The 23,152-nt window shown below is 46.1% G+C and overlaps 1 protein-coding gene across 1 annotated transcript in view; it reads right to left on the bottom strand.

The window, feature by feature from the left end:
* Window positions 1–966: 966 nt before the first annotated feature.
* The window catches only part of LOC143274627 (serine/threonine-protein kinase unc-51-like), a 69,520-nt gene continuing 47,334 nt past the window's right edge, over window positions 967–23,152 (bottom strand). Inside the window, exons 14-18 of the mRNA XM_076578497.1 lie at window positions 22,725–22,770; window positions 22,313–22,379; window positions 20,185–20,485; window positions 1,862–1,943; window positions 967–1,112 (exon numbers count right to left, since the gene is read on the bottom strand). Coding sequence (XP_076434612.1) covers window positions 967–1,112; window positions 1,862–1,943; window positions 20,185–20,485; window positions 22,313–22,379; window positions 22,725–22,770 — 642 coding nt within the window. The remainder of the gene's footprint in view (window positions 1,113–1,861; window positions 1,944–20,184; window positions 20,486–22,312; window positions 22,380–22,724; window positions 22,771–23,152) is intronic.

Genomic DNA, 23,152 nt, shown 5'->3' on the forward strand with positions numbered 1-23,152 from the left:
AACAGCTGTCAGGACAACATGAGAACATGACAAGAGCTGCCAGGACAACATGAGAACAACTGTTGGGACAACATGAAAAGCACAACATGAAAACAGCTGTCAGGACAAAGCAGAGGACAGTGTGAAAGCTGTGTGAACTGTGGACAGGGAAGACCCAGCAAAGCTAAAAGCAGCAAGCAGACAGGCACAGGACAAACCTGAAACCTGCTGAAACAGGATAAGGTCACAACTGTGGGATGGAGCGGGGAAAGCTGCAGCTGATGAACACATCATGAGAACTGCTGCAGCAAAAGCTGGCAGGACAATGCCAGAACTGATGACATGAACACAGCAGACAGGACAAGAGATTTGCTGACAGGACACTGTGAAGCAAGAAACGCTTACAAAACATTTTTCTATTACTGTTGTCAGGACTAAATGGGAACCGACAACCAGCTGATGTGTCAAAGTGGTTAGCATACTGATTGCTTCAAACATTAAATCCACCACATGTCCATCAGTGCTGGTAAGCTGATCATAAAGCTAACAAAATTCTTTACTTTTACCATGACCATGATGTGATTTGACACAAGCCAAACAAAGACAACTGAAATCACCTTCCCCTCTAAGTTTCATAAAAACAAGTTTGAAAATAAAACTGACAATAATATTCTTTCTAACCAGAACCATACCAACTTCTTCACCCCATTCAGCTTTATCCATTCATCCTACACCAGATCCTTAGTTTGATATCACTTTACATGTTATGCTGCCCCAAAGATACCCTCCAGACCTTGTGTTCATCCCAATGTCGACTGTCCTTAAGCCCTCTTGGACGAGAAAGTAGGGATGTAACTTGGGCAAGACAATCTTCACTATAATAAAATTCAAGCTCAGATTGTCAGGCCAACAACTGCCCCCTGCACTGTTCTGTGCTGGTCATAGACACTACTATCACACAAATACACAAGCGTTGATGAACATCTCTCACAGCTGTGCCCACACCTCACCTGATCTACGAAGGGGGGAGCCAGCAAGCACAGGTGCAGAGGGCACAGAGCCACTGCCTGTGCCAATACTGTTGGTGCGCTTCCAGGTACCTGTGTTGGGTGGCGTCCCAATGTTGAACTGCACTGTGAACATTGGACAGCCATCATTCTTTAAGTCAGTCAGGGATCTCAAAACTGCTTTACTGTTTATGCACAGGTACAGAGATTCACTGTTTGATATGTGTGAAAAAATGAAATAAAATCCATATGAACTGAAACTGAATAACAAGAAAGAATGTGAATTAGAATATAATCACTCTCTCTCACACATACACAGGTATGATATTCTTCTCCTAACTCTGACCCACTAACTGTTCCATGCCCCTCCTCTCAACCCCTCCAAACCCTTCTTTCTCTGCAACCACTCCCCCTCCACCCCATATCCACTTCATTGCCCAAGCTCCAATCCCAATATGATTATGAATGAGATATAAAGAATCTCTCAGGAAAACAGTGGAATACATTGCAACATTACTACTACTACTACTACTGCTAACTGGGCATTTTGTTAAGCGCCCCTGCAGCTACAAGCACAAGACATTTAAGACAAAAGACAATGAATCAGGTGATCATGTATCAAATCAATGTGTAGAGGCTATGTGCTGACGCAAACTATTCTCAGAACTTGCATGCTGTAGTTTTTAAAACATTCTCCTGAGGCCAGAAACAAAATGTGTCATGCTACTTCTTTCTCATCAAGAGGAAAAAAACAACTAACTAGAAACTGCAGCATTCAGCTAACAACATACTGCAGCGCAATACATTACTGCAGTGTACCAAAGGTCAATGAAGACACTGCACTTCAAAAACAGAAGAAAAAAAAGTAGCCATACCTGCAGGCGGTGACACTTGAGTAATGTCAGGTGCTGCCAAAGCAGTTTCTGAATTCCTTCTTCCAGTAAGTCTGTCTCCGGACTGTATCATGGGGGAAAAAGACATATTGAGATTCATGGTCATGTTTATTTCACTGGTTAACTGGTTAATTAGATGCCTGATAAAATTCTTGTTCCCATTTGTACAAACTGACCCCCAACACAATGTCCACAATGTTATCCCCAGTTTTATTCATTCATCCAGTTATATCTTTGGTTTGCTTTTTCTCAGGGGTGATGGGAAAATGATGATGACAATCAACAGAATGGGTATGTCAAACCATGGATGACAGTCAGGGTTCATTCAGGTTATCAATCACAAAATCTACACCACCTTTTTAAAAACCTTTTAACCACCAAAGTCCAAACAATTTTAACTATCGCAGGAACCATATGAAAGACAAGGTATTCTGAGCGCCAACTTGTGCCCCTTGCCTAAATCTTTTTATCTGCTACACAGATGAGAACCATAATTTCAGTTAGGGGAAAATCCTATCTGGATCAGATTTTTAAAATCATCATTTTGCTTTTGACTCCGTGACTGCCATGCCTGAAGATTCATGGATAAAGTGATGTCACTGATGACATCATCAAAAGAAGGGGAAAAAACTACAGATGACTGAAAATTCACACAACTGATCTGGAGTGGTAATGGTATATCTCCAGACCATTTTCTCAGTTTTTGGCTGATTGTTCTGGAAATTGATTTATGACTTGAAACACCCCTTTCTACCGTTTTTTTCTTTAGCAGTCGAGGGGTTAACTTTAACATCCGGTGGAACCTTTAGCTGATGTGCTTTCTCACTGACAGAAACTATGTACCATTTCTTGTCTCTAATACAGAATGCCAAAATTTAGAATATTTACAAATCTGGGAAATTCTTTAATGACTTTTAAGGACTTAAAAAAGGCATGTTTCTCAAATTCTTAAAAGCTTTTCAAACCTGTATGAACGCTGTCCCTATAGCTGAAAGTTGCCTCAAACAATCACTGAGCAGCATGTTAACAACATGACAAAGGAATGGACACGCAGTTGAATCAAGATTTGTTTTTTGTTTTGTTTTTGTACCTTCAAAAATTCTGAAGGTGCAACATACTCAGATACGTGTTAAAGTGTGTGCAACACACACATAGGTGCCTGTGTGTGCGTGTGCGCACACGCGTACACACATACGTTCTTGCATGCATGCACGTGCACACACACGTCCACAAGTACGGATAAGGTTATTATATACACTGAACAGTCTTCTACGGTGAGGTGCCTAACATCCAGCAATACTCTATTCACTTTTGGGTGTGTTTGTGTGTGTGTGTGTTGCAAATTGCGAGTCAGTATTGACTGATAATGATGTCTATTTATTTAGTCTAATTCTACAATTTCTAGTAAAGATGCGTCTAGTTTGGTATGTCTGGAGAATAGAGATGTACAGATTATAATTTTTTGAAAATACCCTTTTTAAGTTTAAATGAAGAAGAAAAGAAAACTGAAGGTGACTAAAGTGAAAATACTTACAAGTTTAATGACATGAACTATATGTATGTGTGTGTATATGCGCGCACGCGTGCACAAGTGGGTGTCTATATATATATATATATTGTTTTTTTATTTTATTTATTTTATTTTTTCCCTGAGATTGTGTTGTGCTGGTGGCACTGGCAGGGATGGCAATAGTAATCTTTGGGGTCGAAAGAGTGATGATGTTGCTGAACTTGATGTATATATCACGCACACACGTGCGCACAGGAATGCACACACATGCATGCATGCACATGCACACACACACTCATGCATCTAATCACACACCCACACACACATGCTGAGTGCATATAATGCATATACAAACATGCACGCACACACACACACACACACAAGGATTCTTAATAATCAGTGATATGTTCCTCAGTTTGGAGTTTGTTCAATGGATGTGATTTTTTTGGTAAAGAGGAGGCCAATCCAGTTGTTGATTTGTGAATGGATTGATGCATTAATTGATATTGTGTTTGTTTTTGTTGCTGTTGTTTTTTCCCAATGGCTGTGTGGATACTTTCTTTGAAAACTTAAAAAATTTAGATATGCCAGTTGAATCAAGATTTGTTTTTTGTTTTGTTTTTGTACCTTAAAAAATACTGAAGGTGCAACATACGCAGATATGTGTAAAGGTGTGTGCAACAAACACATGGGTGCCTGTGCGTGTGCGTGCACACACATACATTCTCACATGCATGCACGCACACACGCATCCACACGTTCGGATAAGGTTATTGTATACATTGAACAATCTTCTATCGCAAGGTGCCTGACATCCAGCAATACTCTATTCACGTTTGGGTGTGTTTGTGTGTGTTGCAAATTGCAAGTCAGTATTGACTGATAATGATGTGTTTATTTAGTCTGATTCTAGTAAAGATGTGACTAGTTTGGTATGTCGGGAGAACAGAGATGTACTGACTATAATTTTTTTGAAAATACCTTTTTTAAGTTTAAATGAAGAAGAAAAGAAAAGAAAAATTCTATCTATTTGATTGAGCATGGAAAAACGGGCACACATTTGTTCAAGCTGCAAATCTGGATTTTAAAAAAAATTATTTATTTATTTATTTATTTATCTTTTCCTTTTTTTTTTTTTTTTTTGTTCGCCCTCAAATTGCCAAATGATGGTATACGTAGCTAGTTACTTACAATGATAATGACTTCCCTTTGTCCAGACTGCATTCTTCCACTAACTTATAGTTGTTTCATTGTTTTCCCCCCTCCGCCTCTCTCTTTTTTTCTTTCTTTTTTTCTCTCCACTCCCTACCACTGGTTCTCATACAGTTATTTAGTTTCTTTCAAAGCAAAGTAAGTGTGCACCCAAGGCTTGCTTGTGGTTGTCAAGCAGGTTTTTTCTTTTTAATCTATTTTGGTTTTCTGAATTCATTCATTGTTAGTTTTTGTGTGTATGTGAGTGATTTTGCTTATTTTTATTATTATCATTATTATTATTTTTTTTATTCATTTCTTGTGTAAATTTACAATTCATATTTGAAAATGTGGAACTGTCAGTTTTTGTGTGCCTTTTTCTTCTTTTTTTTTCTCAGCCTGTTTCTTAACTTTTTGCAGTGGGTTAGACACTGGAGAGTACAGTATATGTTTGAATTATAAGAATAACTATAGTGGTTATAGGTTTTTCAGATTTCAACTTAACCAACATGTTAATGGAGTGCAAAAAAAGGGGGAAAAAAAGCGAAAAAAAAAAAAAAAGCATTAAATGGATAGCAGTATAACTATTTTGTCTGCAAACTGTCAGGGTATGAATAATGTCGGTAAAAGGAGAGATGTTTTTCATTACCTCAGAAGTAAAAAGCACTCCATTTACTTTCTTCAAAACACACACTTTGAACAAAGTTCTGAGAAGTTTATATCTGCAGAATGGGGATATAATGTTTTTTTGCATCTAACAATTCTAATTCAAGAGGTGTGGCAATCCTACTAAATAACAACTTCGAATTTAAAATTTAAAATGTACACAGAGATGAAGGGGGTAACTTCATCATTGTCACACTTGAGATTAATAACAAGAATTTTGTACTATGCAATATTTATGGTCCAGATAGAGATAGTCCAGAGTTTTATCTAAAGATTACTAAGCACCTAGTAGATTTGAAAGAATCTTATGTAATTGTGGCAGGAGATTTTAACCTCGTGCTAGATCCTTCAAGAGATTATGACAATTATAAGCATGTTAATAATCCCAAAACCAGAGAAGCAGTGGAAGAAATGATTAATGACCTTGACCTCACTGACATTTGGAGGGATTTAAAATGTAGACTGTAGGCGTTTTACCTGGTGTAGAACAAACCCTATTCAACAAAGTAGATTAGATTTTTTTCTTATCTCTGATTATGTTGTATCATTAGTAAAAGACCCTGACATCCTGAGTGGATATAGATCAGATCATTCTATGATCCTCTTGAAATTAAAATTTGGCCCAGAACCAACATGCAATACTTTTTGGAAAATGAATACATCCTTATTAAAAGATAAACATGTTGATGAAACTATCCCAATGAAAATATCCCAATATGCAGATGATACAGCGTTTACTTTAGAAGATGATAAAAAAATCATTTGAAATGTGTATATCAGTAATAAGTAATTTTGGAGCAAAATCTGGATTGCACATGAATGCTGGAAAAACAAGTGTAGTGTGGTTAGGATGAAAAAGAGGTCAAAGACAAGATACCTGCAACACCTAGGAATGGAACAGAATCCCCCTAGATTCAAAGTGCTTGGCATTTGGTTCACTAACCATCTAAAAGATTGCGACAACATGAATTACAATGAAAAAATTAACAGAAATAAAATTACTGTTTAAGATATGGACGAGACGACAAATAACACCACTTGGCAGAGTTGTAGTTCTTAAATCACTTATCCTGTCAAAATTAATTTATTTATGGTTATTGCTTCCTAATCCCCCTGGTGATTTTATAGATGATTTGCAAAAAAGGTGCTATATCTTCGTCAGTTAAAAATTTCATACGAAAGTGTAACATACCTATAAATATTAATACCATAGCAGAGAAAAACGCTGCAGTGCAAACACTACATTCTGTTAAAAAAGGAACACAACTGTATTACAACATCATATATGATAGTGGACCAGAGCCCAAATGTTGTAGGAAGTGGGAAGAAAAATTACTACAAGAAATCAAATGGAAAGAATGCTTCCTTGAAACACATCTTCTTCTTCCTCATTCGCCTCCCATTAGATGAGCAGCCCGGTGTCCTCGATGAAGGCTGCTGTCCGTTGCAGCTCCTCCAGGGTGCCGTACAGTTTGGCTTCCACTGCTGTCGGTGTTGGCCAGTACTTCCTCCTGGATGCTGCATGCGTCCTACAGTCTTGAAGGATGTGGTCAGTTGTCATTGGTCCCTCACCACAAGGGCACTCTCCACTCTGTCCAATGCCAAATTTTGTGTGCATGTGGTGGAGCAGGCGGCTGCGTCCAGTCCTCAGGCGGAAGATCTTGACCTGTTCCCGTCGTTCCAGCAAACGGTATCTGTCTTCTGGGTTACATTTGGGGTGCTGGAGGCGCCACTTTATTCTTTGCTGTGTCTTGATGATTGTCTTGATTTCATCGTATGACACTAGTTTGTTGGCCTGCTCCTTCTGTGCACTGTCTTTTGCCAGAATGTCCGCTTTTTCATTGCCTCTCATGCCACAGTGTGCTGGTACCCATTGTATCACCACTTTCTCCACTCTGGCACTCAGGGCAACAAGGGCTGAAGTGAGATGGTTCTGTTCTTTGCAGCGGGAGTTCTTGAAGGCTTGGAGCACGGAGACAGCGTGTGAAAACACCACCACCAACCCTGTTGTTCTTGTGGAGTTCTGCGAGACTGTTGTGGCTGCCTCACAGAGGGCTTCTCCCTCAGCTCAGAAGTTGGTGGAGTATTTTCCTGTTGGGATTGCAATTTCTTCATCTCCGTCTTTGTATTGGAGGAAGATTCCAGCTCCACCATCCCTAGTTGCTTCTGTGGCAGAGCCATCTGTAAAGACATGGGTCCAGTCTTCCTGGGGGTACTGGTTGCAGATGTACTCCATGGCCAGGGCCTTCCTTTGGGTGTCTGACAGTGTTCCTCTCTTCTCCACTCCGGGAATGCTGGTGACGACTGTTGGGAACACCTGCCTCTTCCAAGATGGGTGGGTGACATTTGCCGGGATAGGCTTTGCTTTGTGTTTCATCAAGACTGGGGTTTGTCTTTCAAGGCATCTTGACTGGTGGATGAAGCTGCCTCTTTTTAGCTGGCTCTTGGTGGGTCTGCTCATTCTGTTGTTCATTGGATGGTTTTCAAGGCATTTGAATTTTGCTGCCTGGATGAGGATCTTTCGTGTCCCTTCTGTCCTCCAATGACTGTAGCCCAGTGGTCTCCTCCATCTTCAGGATTGGGGTGGATCTCATGGCGCCAGTTATGACACGCTGAGCTTGGTTCTGTATCTTGTTGAGATGGTCGAGGTTAAACAAAACAAATTATCAATTTAAAATGGCTTCAGATTAGAATAAATGTAATCCTTAAAGAAATGGGAATAATGAATAACAATAACTGTAATTTCTGTAATAATGAAAAAGACAGTATTGATCATATCTTTTGGAAATGCAAGTTACACATTGTTTTTGGAAAAATGTTCAGATGAAACTTGTGAATTAACATCAAATCGGAGATTAACTGAAAACCTGGTTTTGTTTGGATGTGGTGGGAACATCAAAACTAATGTGGTATTTGATTTTATTATTCTGGTAGCTAAATCCTACACTGATAAGTATAAACGGGATAACAGTCAGCCTGACTTGAATATATTTATAACGCTACTTACCTATAGATACAAAATAGAAAAGCACACAGCACGTATAAATTTTAGACTAAATGAATTCTCTGCCAACTGATGTTATTACAAAAACCTGCTCACTGAAAACCCCTGACTCCATTTCCTTTTTATTTAGCAAAAAGAAGCAGTGCCCAACAAATGATATGTATTTGCACTATTGTTTCATGATAACTTGACATAATTAATTAGTTAAAAGAAGAATTCTGTCTACTATTATTAGAAAACACTCACCATATGTTAACTTGGTAGCAATGGGGCAGTTGTAGCTCTATGATGTCTCCTGTGAACTATGTTATTTGACTGTCAAATGTGTGCAGCTAGTTGGGAATCGGTGTCACATTATAAGTGGATTATTCATTTATTTATTATTATTACTTTTTCTTTTCTTTTTCTTTGTGTGCGTGTGTGTGTGTGTGCGTGTGTGTGAAAATACCCTTGCTAATTATTACCATGCTTGTGTAATATGCAACTTGTCACAGGAAAATTGTCATGGTGATGACGTTGAAGAGAAATATAACCTTCATTGCAAGGGGGAAAAAAAGGAATGGACATGCCGAGTCAGTCATGCCTGAAATGTGTACTGGAGTCTTATGTGGCACAAGGTAAGTAATTCAGTCATTCTGCTCTATGCCTTATGAATCACTATTTCAATCCACTTTTCAATGAAGTTTCCTTTCCAATACACTCACATAAGATACTGTAACAATGCATCTAAAAAGGAAATTTTCTATCTAAAATTACGTTTAAATAACATACTTACCGTGACCCAACTAGTGCAGACTCCGGCAGGGGTCTGACATTCCTGCCTGTGCAAACTACTATCCGCCTATGCGGAGAAAATGAAACTACAGCCGATAACCTCCCGGAAGTAGGTAACCTCCCCTTTGTCCCGCTGGCTAGCGCCCTCTTTTGACGGCAATATGCCATCACCAGCGCAGCGAGCAGGGAGAACAGGAAGCGGGGAGGACGGGAGGGTCTTAAATTTGGGTCACGGTAAGTATGTTATTTAAAGGAGGAGTTTGTATTATACTCCATGTTTGGTGTTTACATATACTTACCATGTCAAACTGATGCAAACTAGGCCTATGGTTTGCTCTGTTTGGCCAAATTTCGCGCGGCTAACAGTGAAAAGACGCCCCTCTTAGTCTGGCCCGCTCTTAGCCAATCAAACGCCTCTAACAGCTATAAGCGCTGAATCATTCCGTGGCCATGAACGAAAATGCCCCATGAGAACCACGGCGGAGACGCGGGGACAGACGGGCGGGCATTCGAGTTTGACATGGTAAGTATATGTAAACACCAAACATGGAGTATAATACAAACTCCTCCTTTGGTGTCATATACTGTACCATGTCAAACTGATGCAGAATTTAAAGCAAATGGAGGAGGGCAACGCCTACTGGTTCGTATGGGGAGCCCTTGAAACTGAGACGGCAGTGTTAGCCGCGACAAAGGAAATCCCCTTGGAACCGTCAGCCCTGGTCATACGGAAATCCCGGAGGTAGAAGTTGATGAAGGGATTCTCAGACCGCCAGAAGGCTGCCTCCAAGACATGCTGCAGTGGTACCGAGTGCTGGAAAGCAGCCGAAGTAGCTATGGCCCGCACTTCGTGTGTTCTGGGATTAAGACAACTGATATCCTTGTGTGCATGAGAGTAGGCTCTACGAATGACTTGGGAAACCCAGCGGGAAATGGTGCCTGCAGCGATATCTTTCTTGTAATTCTCATTGAGGGAGATGAGAAGGCGCCTCTGAGAAGAACGCCTATGGCGAGACCTATCCCAACAGTATTTGAGGCACCGAACGGGGCAGAGATGCCTATCTTCATCATCTTGGGCAAGAATATCAGACAAAGGTCTGACCCTCAGAGTGGGGGAAGGGACCTCGGGGTCTTGGTTCTTAGCCAGAAACTCTGGAAGGAAACGAAGAGTGATGGAACCATCTCTGTGGAATGCTAGATCTTGTGGCATACCACTAAGACCATGAATCTCACTTCTACGACGGCCCGTGGCCAGCAACAGAAGGAAAGTGGTCTTGAGAGTGAGCAGGTCAAAAGGAATAGTCCCCAATGGCTCAAAGGGCTGTTTTCGAATGAAATCCAGCACCAGGAACAAGTCCCAGAGGGGCACTCTTCTGGGATTCCTAGCTTCCTTCAGAGAGGCGCCCCTAGCCACCTCTCTGAGCAGGAAATCAGCTTCAAAAGCGGGACCACCTAGCTGTTTGATAGTGGTACAAATGGCAGACCTGTACCCTCTCACAGAACTAGCAGACAGGTTGAGAACCGAGGAGCAGTGAGCCAGAAAGTTGGCCAGCTGCATGCTCGTAGGGTTAGTAGGGGGAATGTTCTGAGCTGTACACCAACTCAGCCATTTCTTCCAGCGAAAGTCATACAAGGTCTCTGTTCCCTCCCTCCTGGCTTTGGAGACTATGGAGAGGAGGTCGGAGGAGGCACCCCCCTTGGTCAGCGCGGCCGACACAGAGGCTGACCGAGGGGTAGAAGACTTCAATGGTGATGCTGACAGTTCCGCCCACACAGCAGCCACGCATGCAGGTGGAGCATTTGAGGATTGGAGTGAGGAATGCCCGAACGAGGCTGCCTCAGCAGATGAGGTTTGGTTTCCAGTTCCAGTGGTGGAACATGTGTCAGGGACTGAAGGACCGGAAACCAGGGCTGGGCTGGCCATTTCGGCGCAATGAGGATCAGCTGCGGGCGTTCTAACCTGGCTTTCCGTATCACCTTGGACAGGATTGGAAATGGAGGAAACGCGTAGGCAATCAGACTGCTCCAGTCTAGAGAGAGAGCATCCACTGCCCATGCTTCTGGGTCGGCGACCGGAGAGACGTAAGTGGGAAGTCTCTTGCTGAACCTTGTCGCAAACAGGTCCACCATCGGCCGGAACCACTGTTCCCACACTCCTTGCAGGGTGTCCTTGTCCAGGGTCCACTCTGTGTGTATGACACTCTTGGACCTGCTGAGAGCATCTGCCAAGATGTTGTCTTTTCCTGCTATGTGTCTCGCTGAAAGCGCAATGCCCTTGCTGTGGCACCAACGGAGGAGAGCCTCGGTCCGCAGAGAGAGGTCTGCCGAGTGCGCTCCCCCCCCTTTGTTCACGTAACATGCGACTGTTGTATTGTCCGTGAACAAGCGAATGGTCTTGCCGTTGGCTTCCGCCATGAAGTGCTGGAGAGCCCTGCGAACTGCCTCCAGTTCCAGAACATTGATGTGGCATAGGCACTCCTCCGGGGACCAAGTCCCTGCTGCATGGAGTGAGTCCATGTGGGCTCCCCAGCCCATGGAGGAGGCGTCTGTGAATAGTGCCACCTGAAGAGTAGGTGGGGCTATGGGCACCCCCTGTGTCAGAAGAGGGGTGGTTAACCACTCTGATGTCACCTCGAGGAACCACTCGCCCAGACATATCCGGGTATCCCATGGCTGAGTGCTCTGGGACCACCGTAGCCTGAGTGCCCTCTGAAGAGGGCGCTTGAGAACCCTGCCCAGAGGGATGAGAGGTGCCATGGACTCCATCATGCCCAGGAGGGAAGAAAGTGTCCGCGCTGTTGCTTGGGAGGAATGGCGCAAGTGGTTGAGGAGGCCTGCCAGACGGTCCCACCGATCTGGCGTCGGAGAGACTATCATAGACCGCGTGTCGAATCTCATCCCTAAGAAGTCGAAGGACTGGCTCGGGGACAGATCGCATTTCTCCTGGTTCGTGATGAAGCCCAGTTGGGAGCACAGGTCTAGAAGTCTGGCTGTATGACTCAGAATAAGCCAGTCGTCCAGGTACACACAGAGCCGGATGGACTCCGACCGGACGAATGACACCAATTCCCGCACCACCTTGGTAAACAGGAAAGGGGCAAGGGACAGACCAAATGGGAGGACAGAGAACTGGAACACTCTGTCCCTCCACACGAACCTCAGGTACCGGCATCCTGCCGGGTGGATGAGGATATGGAAATAAGCATCTTTCAGATGCTCCGTTGCATGGTCTCCCGAATCTGTGCCTGTGTGTCCATCTTGAATTTCATCTTGGGGAGGAATCTGTTGAGGGGGGACAAGTCCAGGACTGGTCTCCACCCTCCGGAGACCTTTGGAATCACGAACAACCGGCCGTAAAAACCGGGGCCCGGGTCCGAGAGTTGAGATATCGCCCCTATGAGGAGTAGGTGCGATATCTCTTTCTCTAAGACGCTCTCCTGCTCCATCGAGCTGGGCACATAAGGAGGAGGAGTGGATCTTAGAGGGGGGCGGTCCCCCACCCAAGGGAGCATGTACCCCGACTCTAGCACCGAAACAATCCAGTCGTTGAGTCCCAGAGCACGCCACTGATGAGCGTGCCGGGACAAGTTTCCTACTTGGAGGGGCTGAACGACTGGCGGTGCTGAATCGGGGCCCAGTCATTGGGGGTGCTGCCTTCTGGCCTTGGGCATGGCCGGACGGCTTGGATGGCCATGAGGTGGTTTGTTCCTCTGCCGCTGATTCTGAGCACGCCGCTTTGACTTAGGAGGCGAGGTATATGGAGGAGCCCTGGTGGCGGGTCTCTTCAATGGCATAGAACCCTGGCGCCCCTGGGAGGAGTGGGCTAAATATGAGGCCACCTCCCTGTTTGTCTCTGCCCTGTGGCTGACAAAATGCGGCGCATACTGGCCGAAGAGGGAGTGCTGCTGTGCTGGGATGGACCGCAGGGCAGCCCTCTCCTCAACTGGAATGTTAGAGAGGCGGAGAACAGCATCCCGCCGCGCTAGCACAGTATTGAAGTGAAGGCTGGTAGCTGCGTCTGCAGCTGCCGTGAGACCAGACGCTACTCGACTGCCAAAAGTGTTTAACCTCGGGTCTGAGAAGAGGCCAGGCAGGCCAGAGGAAGGAGACTCCGTGTCCTGCTGAACTGGACGTTTTTCCCACAGCTCATTGGCTCTGTGGAGGAACGCGTCAAAGAAGGTATAAGCCGTGGAAACCTCGAGGAGGCAGCGGCGGGCCAGTTTGTCCCACTCTGCAAATGTCTTAAAGGGAAGAGTAGCTGAGGTGGGGAAGGTGGTGCGCTGTGAGACCAACATCCTGTCCTGCGCGGAGGGCTCTGCTTCCCTGTAGGCAGGGTGGTCCTGTGTGTACCAGGACCACACTCCTCCCTTGGAGGGATCTTTAAGGAACTTGCCTGGGGCAAAAGCGCCCGGGGCAGAGAGGGACTCCCTGCCTGGAGAAGGGATGGAAGCAGCACCCCTGACGGTGCGGGCTGGCTTATTAAGCCACTCCTGAGCCATTTCTGGCACTCTGAGTCGCCTTGTGGTTCTGGAGTTAGAGTCACCTGACCATAGGAGGGTTAAGGGTGACAAAGTTGCCTGAGGGACTGATTCAGCATGCGTGACCCTATCGGGGAGGGTCAGTTCGAGCTCGGCAAAGTCCGAGTTTGGTTCAGGCTGGTCCCTAGGGAGGCGTGGGCTCCATCTGTCGCACTGGGATGGGGGCGAAGAGTGCTCATCCGCTTGTTCGTCCTCATCCGAAGACAGGGGCTGTCCCTCTTGTTCACAGTCCATCCCCTGCTGGGTGCCATCCCAAGTGGATGTACCCACGGGGGTGTCCTGTGGGCTGTGGTCAGCCCAGCGGGATGAGCTGGGGCGATCCCGAGCAGGGACCCTGGTCTCCTCTGTTACGTCCTTGACACCTGAAGAGGGTGGGGAGTGTGTGGACCGTAGGTCCAACCATGCTTGGGATGGTGGGTGCCACACCTTCTCAGAGAGAGCGTCCCTGGACGCCAGAGGGACCCACGAGTGCTGTGAGGGGACAAACACCCACTCATCTCCTTTTAGGACCGAGGGCTGGGTAGGTGGGAACGGCAGGCTCCCACGGGCTGAGCGGGGCCCCTCAGCTGCCGTCGGTCCTGAAAAGGAAGCCGTAGTGACCGTGGAGGTCACCTGCGTGCTGACAGAGGACCGATTCGAGGCTGTAGTGTTAATACTGGTCGAGGAGCTCGACCTGCCCGACGAGGAGTCAATCCCTCTTGCCGGGGCTGTGTGTGTCACTCTGTGGTCTGTGGTGGGTTGGGTCCGGTGGGGAGCGGACCAGGGGTTAGTCCCTGGTCCTCCCGGGAACCCAGCATGCACCATAGGTGCACCCCAGTACGGGTAGAATGGGGGATACCACCCGTGGGCACCTGCCATCCCGTGACCCCAGCCCCAAGGGTCACTGGCGCCTTGACCTCGCTGAAGGGAAAAACCTGGCCAAGTCAGAGGGAGGTCAGGTCCGACTTGGGTGTCAGACAGGCCGAAAGGCCGGCGGTCTGACTGCCCGGAACCGCCTGACACGCGCGGGACTCCCCCAGCAGGGGAGACCGGCCGGATAGTGGGAAGACCTGCAGAGCAGGTTGCCACGCGCCCCGAATCCCCTCCTGTGGGGAGACTGGGGTGGCTTGGCCCGGGGTGGGCAAAGTGGAGGTCCCCCCCGGAACCAAATGTTTTTCTCCCCCAGAAGGAGGTGGGGGAGGGGGGTCGACCGAGAAGGGAGGAGGGGGAACAGCACTGGGGCCCCTGAGGGCCGTCTCCGTGTGGGGACCCGGGTAACGGCGGGGGGCGGCCTCCCCTTGGGAGTCCGCACCCAGCCGCGAGTTCCCACCACCAAGAGAGGACGTGCTACTCCCCCCTCCACCTGCCTCGCGCTGGGACACCTCGGGAGGCGACGCTCGTATCCCTTTCCCCCCGGTCCCCTTCATGACCGTTTTATCGGGACGAGCGTCCCCTCCGCGATCTGCGTCTGCAGACGCATCGCCGCGGTCCCTATCGGGAGAAATCATGAGCTCTGGGCCTGGGAAAGTCTCTTGCCGAGTATCTCTCCCAGCATCATGATTCCTGCCTTCGTAGGATGGCATATGAGGCATGGTACCGCGCGTAAGCACCCAGCGAACAATTCGATCCCCAACAGAGAAAGGAAAGACAGGATCGATTCAGAGGTAGAAAAATACGAAGGAATCGAGGGGGCCGAGTTGAAACGAGTACACAGAATGTAAGAACAATATACATGCAAGCCGCATACAACAAAATAAGGCCAAATGAAAACGCTTAATAGCCAAAAAAAGCATTAGACGAGACAGAGCGAAAACCTGACAAGATGGCGTGGAGAGCCTTGGCCAAAGGAATGATTCAGCGCTTATAGCTGTTAGAGGCGTTTGATTGGCTAAGAGCGGGCCAGACTAAGAGGGGCGTCTTTTCACTGTTAGCCGCGCGAAATTTGGCCAAACAGAGCAAACCATAGGCCTAGTTTGCATCAGTTTGACATGGTACAGTATATGACACCAAAACGTAATTTTAGATAGAAAATTTCCTTTTAATTACACATACTTAACCGTGACCCAACTAGTGCAGAATAGCGCGACAAGGTGGAGGGCTCGCCTGTTCTACTGTCTGTGTGCTGTGATGGCCTGTTGTGCAACTAGCATAGAAGCGATGCCTCTTAAGCCATCATCCCGTAGGCGTGCGACGTCTCTCTGGTAGAAGTCGATGAGCCATCATCCCTAAAGCGACAGATGTCCCTCAAGTAGAATTCGACGAAAGTAGAGTGTACTGTGCCACCTAAGGATATTGGTGCGGGCAAAGAAGACAGAAGTCCACAGCCATATTGTGGGGGAGGTCTGTGGACCACACCTGTGCTGATAAACGTAGGGCAAAGAAAATCGGGTCGGTGGGTTGAATCCACACTTTACTGAGAGCCCTTCGAATCAAAGGAAGGGAAGGAAACACGTACCCTCATAGGGTTGTCTCATTTGAGCGCGGTTGAGCGTCACTGCAAGGAGGTGCACATGTGGTTTGATCTGATGATTCCACATCGGATGTGGGCCGATAGTGGAAGTGATTTTTGGTTTTGAGGGAAACTGTGGCACGAGACAGAGGTAGGTTGCCATGTTGGGCTTGCCTTAGGCATGACAGCCAGATCTGTAGAGCTCCTCCATGCGAGCTGACAGGCAATGGGCGCTCCCCCCACCACTTTTTTTGTCATTGCCAAAAAATGACAGCACTGGTATGTTGCCTATACACAGAATGGCAGACATTTGGCAACAAAGGACTTGATGTCCCTGGTGCCTCTGGGACAGGGTTGTGTAATTGCCCAGGTAGGTATCACCACGAAGGGGCTTTCGGAAGGCTTGGTGGCTTCTCTACCTGAGTGTGGCATGTTGGAACCACCTGCAGATAGTTGTCGGTGGTCAATGGCTGGGTTGGATCAGGCTGTGGAAGTGCATTTCATGCGCCCACAGGTCACTCAGTCTCATTCTGTGGTGGAATACCAAATGGAAGAGGGTTTCCATGGGGAAAATTTTTGCTGAAGGTTCTGTAGTGAGAAAGGGGACCAGATCCATGACAGGCCTCTGGCTGTGTGTGGTGCGCACTGAGTCTGGGATGGAGCTGGGTGGGGGCAGGGAGGTAAGTGGCTCGAGATGTACTGGCTATTTACATCAAAGCACTGATCTGACATACGTTTCCAATATGGCCAACTGCAAAGTGAGAGCTGTATTATCAGTGGTTTCTTAATTACAAAGGGAAATCATTTGCAGCTTAGCCTTTCATGAATGACTGTGTCTCTCAGACTGGAAGTCAAATTGCACTGGGACTTAGTGCTGTAGCCTTGGGCCTAACTAGCCATTGGGATCCGTCCTAAGGCCCTCTTGATCGAGGGACCGGGGATGCAACTTAGGTAAAACACTCTCTACTGGAAATTGTATAATTGAATTCCAGCCCGAATAGTTGGGACAGCTGCTGTTCCGATGGTGACTGTTGTACACGACTGATTATCATATATTGTTCCTAGGAGGACACCAATCAGCATGGGCAAATCAGGAAACAGCTGCTGTGTGCTTGAGGGATGAAGGTGTCCACCATGCAGGTTATGTTGCAATGTAAGGGAGCCGGAAAGAGTTGACGGGGTCTTGTGGTGCAACCATGTGTCTGAAAGGCATGGTGCTTGCTTCCGAAGTGACAACAAAGTCATCCTCTGACAGGCTCTTGACTGAAGGCTGGGGCTCCATGATGGGATAGCCTGCCTAGGCTAGAAACCCCTGGAAGTGTCTCACTGGAAAGACAGTGCTTGAGAAGGAGTGGCCATCTGTAACCACAGCAGTGGTTGTGTAGGCAAATGAGTTGGGTTGCCTTGTCCCTCCTTGCGCCAAGTGGGGGCATTCTTAGCCCTGTGGGTGGGAAGGGGGTGTGTGGGTCCCTAAGGACCAGCCACTACTAAAATGTGAAGGAGCATACATTCAGGCGTGAATGAGGCAGTTTTGTCTGTGAGTGCAGTCGTCCTCCGAAAGCAAGGTAGGGATGAATTTATGAAAATGAATACATACATGTGCAAAGGGAATATAAACTTCCATCAACCCAAGTACTGATGTCAGAAATATGCCAATGACAAGGGATCAAAACACAAGAAAAAAGCGGCTGTATAAGCATACGTGTAGCGTGCACAGATATAGCCAAGTAAATGGGTGAGAGTGCATAATCAGTAATGGAAAGGAATCTGTGTATGCACCTAAGTATGAGATGTACATACACATATGAATAAAGTGCAAGTACGTAGGCGCAGAGAGTTCAGGGCATAGTGGACAGAAGGCCGCAAATGCAAGTGTGCCTATACTGCTATGTAGGGAATCTCAATGAATAGATGTCAATGAATAGAGATAGAAATATAATTGTACATGTTAATAAGGAAGTTGTCTGAAGCTATCCCACAAGCGCACACGCATGCGTATTCTGAGGGATAAGTATACATCTACAAGTGAATAAATGTAGCAAGATATCTCATAGATATATATGTATATGTGTGTGTATATATACATATATACATACACACACACATATACATACACACACACATATATACATATATATATATATACATATATATGGGCATGGTTTTTTTGTTTTTTGGGGTTTTTTTTTGTTGTTTTTGGGTGTGTTTTTTTTGGTATGTATATATATATATATATATATATATATATATACATACACACATACATATATATACATATATATAGCTATATATATATATATATATATGTATATTTCGTGATTGTTGATTGTGATAAAAATCAAAAGGACAGAAGGGGAAATATTGTGATTTATTTCCTGTTATTGTGTATCACAAGAAGAGAATGGTAATAGGACTGGTTGCCTGCAGAGGGCTGTGTGCGTGTGTGGTGGATGAAGAACCCCAAAGTTCAGTCGCCAATAGCCTGAGAAACAGCAAGAAAGGTGTAGTTGCTGTGCAAAGATGTGTAAAGTCCATGAATGGGCATGAGGACCCAATGAGAATTGGAAGAAACATCGTTGGTGGACAGCACGGGGGGCAGGAGTGACATGCTGTGTCGGTTACAAATGTGGAGTTGTCTCCCTTGGCGCCAATATTCGGCGAAAAGGATGGTGTCTTTAGAGCACATATCCCCCGGTGTGACATTTCCTTGCTGTAGAGGGAGGAGCGTCAAGCTGCGTGCGAGAGTCCGTGGTTCTATGCCACCTTAACCAATAATAATAATGTCCCTTAGTGCCGTGGGCATCCCGACCTGAATCGGTCGCCATCGGACGCGAGACGGTGGGGACATGTGGTGTGATGGCGCCGTAACCAGACAAGATTGGCCCGAGCACTGCCGAGTGGCAGAATCAAGTTAACAAGAGGCACTCCGACATGGAATTGCCGATATTAGTCTTGGTAACAGTGGAGATATGCAGTGGGGCAGAAAAAACTGGCACTGCCGAAGTTCAATGGGCTGTGCACGCATCTGCTCTGTGCGCAAGGGGTGGAGTAGGCGCTAGGTGTGTGGCACCAGTGCATAATTGCCGCAGCAAGTTCCCAATGGGTTGCTGGTTGTTTGGTTGAGCAGCTTGCTGAGACGCCATTAGTGGATGGGAAACAGCAGCAACCGGCGGTGTGGCAAATGGGGTCATCACCGCAAAGCTTGAAGGGACCGAGCACGCACCTGCACTATTGGCGAGGAGCCGTGCCGGTAAAGGGAAGTAACTGCGGCAGTCACCGGCAAGGGTGCCGAAGCAGGAGTTGTCTCCCTTGGATCGGAAAATCGGACAAGGGGAGGGTGCACACGCATGGGCAAGCGTGTCCCCTAGTGGTCCACCTTCCTCCCTACCCCTGGGGAGGGCATCCCTAAGCGCCTCGGTCGCCATAGGATCCGAGACGGAAGAGGCATGCCGCGTGGGGGGCGCGTGAGCCAATGTCACGGCCGCCGCCACGGACGCATCGGCACATAGGGCCCAGTCTAGCGTGTGGATCCAAAGCCAGTGTATGGTGTTGTTTTCCAAAGGGGTTATGGCACATTCCCAGTATGTGTAATTAAAGGGGTTATGGCACATTCCATTGTTGACATGGGAAAAGTGATAGAGGAGATTGACTCGGGTGTCCTACCGACTGGCAGGGCCGAGAAACGCGGATCGCGTCGACTTCGTTCGCGAATTGAAAATGAAAGCATCAATGGCACCACTGACCTGAGTATGGGGTAACATACCCCTAGAAGTCGCCGGAGAGGGTGCAGGAGGTGGTGAAGGTCTGGAGTCGACCTGAGGAAGCGAAGGAAGTGGGGGAGGCATCGGGTTGGCGTTGTTGAGAGGGCCAGAAATAGAGGGCCCAGAGTGTCCACGAATCGATTTCGATCGCGCCTTAATTTTAGCCCGATATCCCAATCGAACCATATAATTATGTGACCTGGTTCGAGACACAATTTGACAAAAAACAAGAACGCCAGAGAATCGACAGACAGACAGAAAATACAAAAAAACCCAGCCGTATGGAGAGCACAGGACAGGAGTCATAATGGCTGTCGGAAAAAGAGGGCGCTAGCCAGCGGGACAGAGGGGAGGTTAGCTACTTCCGGGAGGTTATCGGCTGCATTTTTTAAAAACTCAAAATAAACACTCCAAGCCAAATGCAGACCCATACCCGGTCACTGCTGCCACTGGACGCTGACCGTTTCTTGATGCGGGCAGGACTGCCAGACTTGCCACAGCCCCCTTCCCGCGGTGCCACACCTGACATGCGTGACAGCGACGGCACAGGGATTGGTGCTGAAGACCCTCCAGACCGCTGAGACAGGGGTGGGGAGGGCGAGGGGGACACTGGGCTGGACAGGTGAGAACCGGAGGAAGGGGAAGGAAGTCGCTGAAGCTCATCCTTGCGGAAGGTCACTTTGCCTTCATTGGCGTGCATTCTCACAGGCTGTAGAGACGAGGTGAGACTTTCGCTGTGGACAGATGGAAAACCCATTAAACCTCTATCAGAAACTGCAGTAAATTAAGGAGAGAAAAAAAAAAGGGGGGGGGGGGGGGTGAATATGTTTTGCTAACTCAACCAAATACAAGATGAAAAACAATCTCTTGCACAATATGTTATTGTAATTTTTCAAAGGCAAGAGAAAGGATGGAATCAAGTGTAAACAAAAAGGAGGAGTTTGTATTATACTCCATGTTTGGTGTTTACATATACTTACCATGTCAAACTGATGCAAACTAGGCCTATGGTTTGCTCTGTTTGGCCAAATTTCGCGCGGCTAACAGTGAAAAGACGCCCCTCTTAGTCTGGCCCGCTCTTAGCCAATCAAACGCCTCTAACAGCTATAAGCGCTGAATCATTCCTTTGGCAAAAATAAAAAATTCCTCTGAGAACAGAAGAGTTGGCAGGTCTGTTAATGTGTTCTAACTTTCAAGACAAGGAAAAAATGGGGAAAGAATGTATGTGACCTCTACCTTAAAAAAAGAAAAGAAAAAAAAAGAATAATCTAAGAAGAAGAAGAAAAAAAGACAGCCCTTGAAATACAAAAACTGAACTAATATAATAATAACAATTATAATAATAATAATGAATATTTGGACACCAATCTCCGGAGAGCCCACAGTGTTTACAAATACAATTACACATACATACATTGATGCAGATACATTTCATAACATCCATTTGCCTACATGGATCACAAAATAAAAAGGTCACACACACACACACACACACACACACACACACACCAGGCATTCATACTGATACAGCCTAATTCATCTCTCAACCCACTAACAATCACAGACAGACACACAGGACAGAGAAACTTATCATAACAACTGTGGAAAAGGTGAGTTATGAGGGCTGATTTGAACAAGTACAAAGACTAAGCATGTCAGACAGAATAAGGGCGTTTGTTCCAGATGGCAGGTCCAATGAAAGAGAAAGGACGTTCGCCATAAAGATTCTTTAGCCATTTGGTACGCAGAGACTTAGACAGAATATAGACCTGGAGGAGTTCCTGAAGATAAGGAGCAGTAGAGCCAGAGATAACGTCATAACAAATAGTAGCAATCTTGTACTGAATTCTGAAAGAAACAGGCAGCCAGTGCAGTTCTGCCAGGTGGGAAGAGATGAAGTCACATTTGCATGCCTTGAAGACAAGTGGGCAGCAAAAGTCATCACTTTTTGAATTTTATTAACGCAATGGGAAAACAAATCAAACTGCATGCAGGAAAAAAAAAAAAAAATGGGTGGTGCTGGAGTGTAGCGACGCACTCTCCCTGGGGAGAACAGCCTGAATTTCATACAGAGAAATCTGTTGTGATAAAAAGAAATACAAATACAAAAACAATACAAATATTCTGGGGCAGACCTGCTAACAGAGAATTGCAGTAATCTAACCATAAGAGAACATGTGGATTCAATTTCTCTTGAAATCTGGGTGGTCAGGCATATCAACAGTCTTAAAAATACACAAGCCTAATCAACTACTTATCACTTTGATCCACAAACCCACCACTCCCACCTACTGAAAGAGATTTTTTTTAAAAACCTGCAAGGAATAAGTACTGTTACTATCTATAAAACAGGGGCACATAATTCAAATCACTGCTGTGGTTTGAATGACATGTTTGTCTTATAAACGAGTATCAGTACAAATTCCTTGTTTCATATTCACTCACTTTCCCTACTAAAGACAGCTACAAACTCCCCCCTCCCATACCCCTCCCCTCCCCCATTACCCCCCCTCCCCCCCAAAAAAAAGCCCACCACACACACACACACAAAACAGACTCACTCAAATGCATCATATTCCTCTTCAGCCAAGGCCAGAGGAGCTCTGTCTGCCTTGCCTCTCCGCTCTCCTGTGAACAGAAACATTTCCACACAGATTTGACATTTATGCATTTACTGTTTTCCTTTCAACTTCATTTCTTTCAGTGCTGGACTGCAAATTCGACCAGAGTAGTGCTACTTCAAGAAGAGAAAGAAGGGGGCAGAGGAGATACAAAAGGGCAAGGCAAGAAAGATTCTGAGAAAGAGATTCACAAGCACGTGAGAAACATTTAACAGCATTCATTAACTGAAGACAAAGAGACAAAGTCATAAGAACGAGTGAATCAGACCACATTTTACAAAACACTAATCAACTGAAGATAAAGAAATTAAGTCATAACAAAGAGAGAGTCAGAGACTTTTGTGTCACTCACCTGAGCTGTTGTATTCTGGCAAGCTCTCAGGAACCAACACAAAGTCCTGCAAGACATGCACACAAAATAAGAGCATTGTACCTCTGGTTGTATTTACTGCTCAGTTTTTTTTCCAACTGTCCTTGTGCACACAAAGCAAGAGCATTGACTTTGTGTTTCAGTTTGTATTGACTGTCCACTGTCATTTCAACTGTCCTTGTGCACACACAGCAAGAGCATTGATTTTGTGTTTCAGTTTGTATTGACTGTCCACTGTCATTTCAACTGTCCTTGTGCACACAAAGCAAGAGCATTGACTTTGTGTTTCAGTTTGTATTGACTGTCCACTGTCATTTCAACTGTCCTTGTGCACACAAAGCAAGAGCATTGACTTTGTGTTTTAGGTTGTACTGACTGCTCACTATTATGTCAACTGTCCTCTTGCACAC

The sequence above is a fragment of the Babylonia areolata genome, chromosome 29 (genome assembly GCF_041734735.1).
Source record: "Babylonia areolata isolate BAREFJ2019XMU chromosome 29, ASM4173473v1, whole genome shotgun sequence".
Lineage (NCBI taxonomy): Eukaryota > Metazoa > Mollusca > Gastropoda > Neogastropoda > Buccinidae > Babylonia > Babylonia areolata.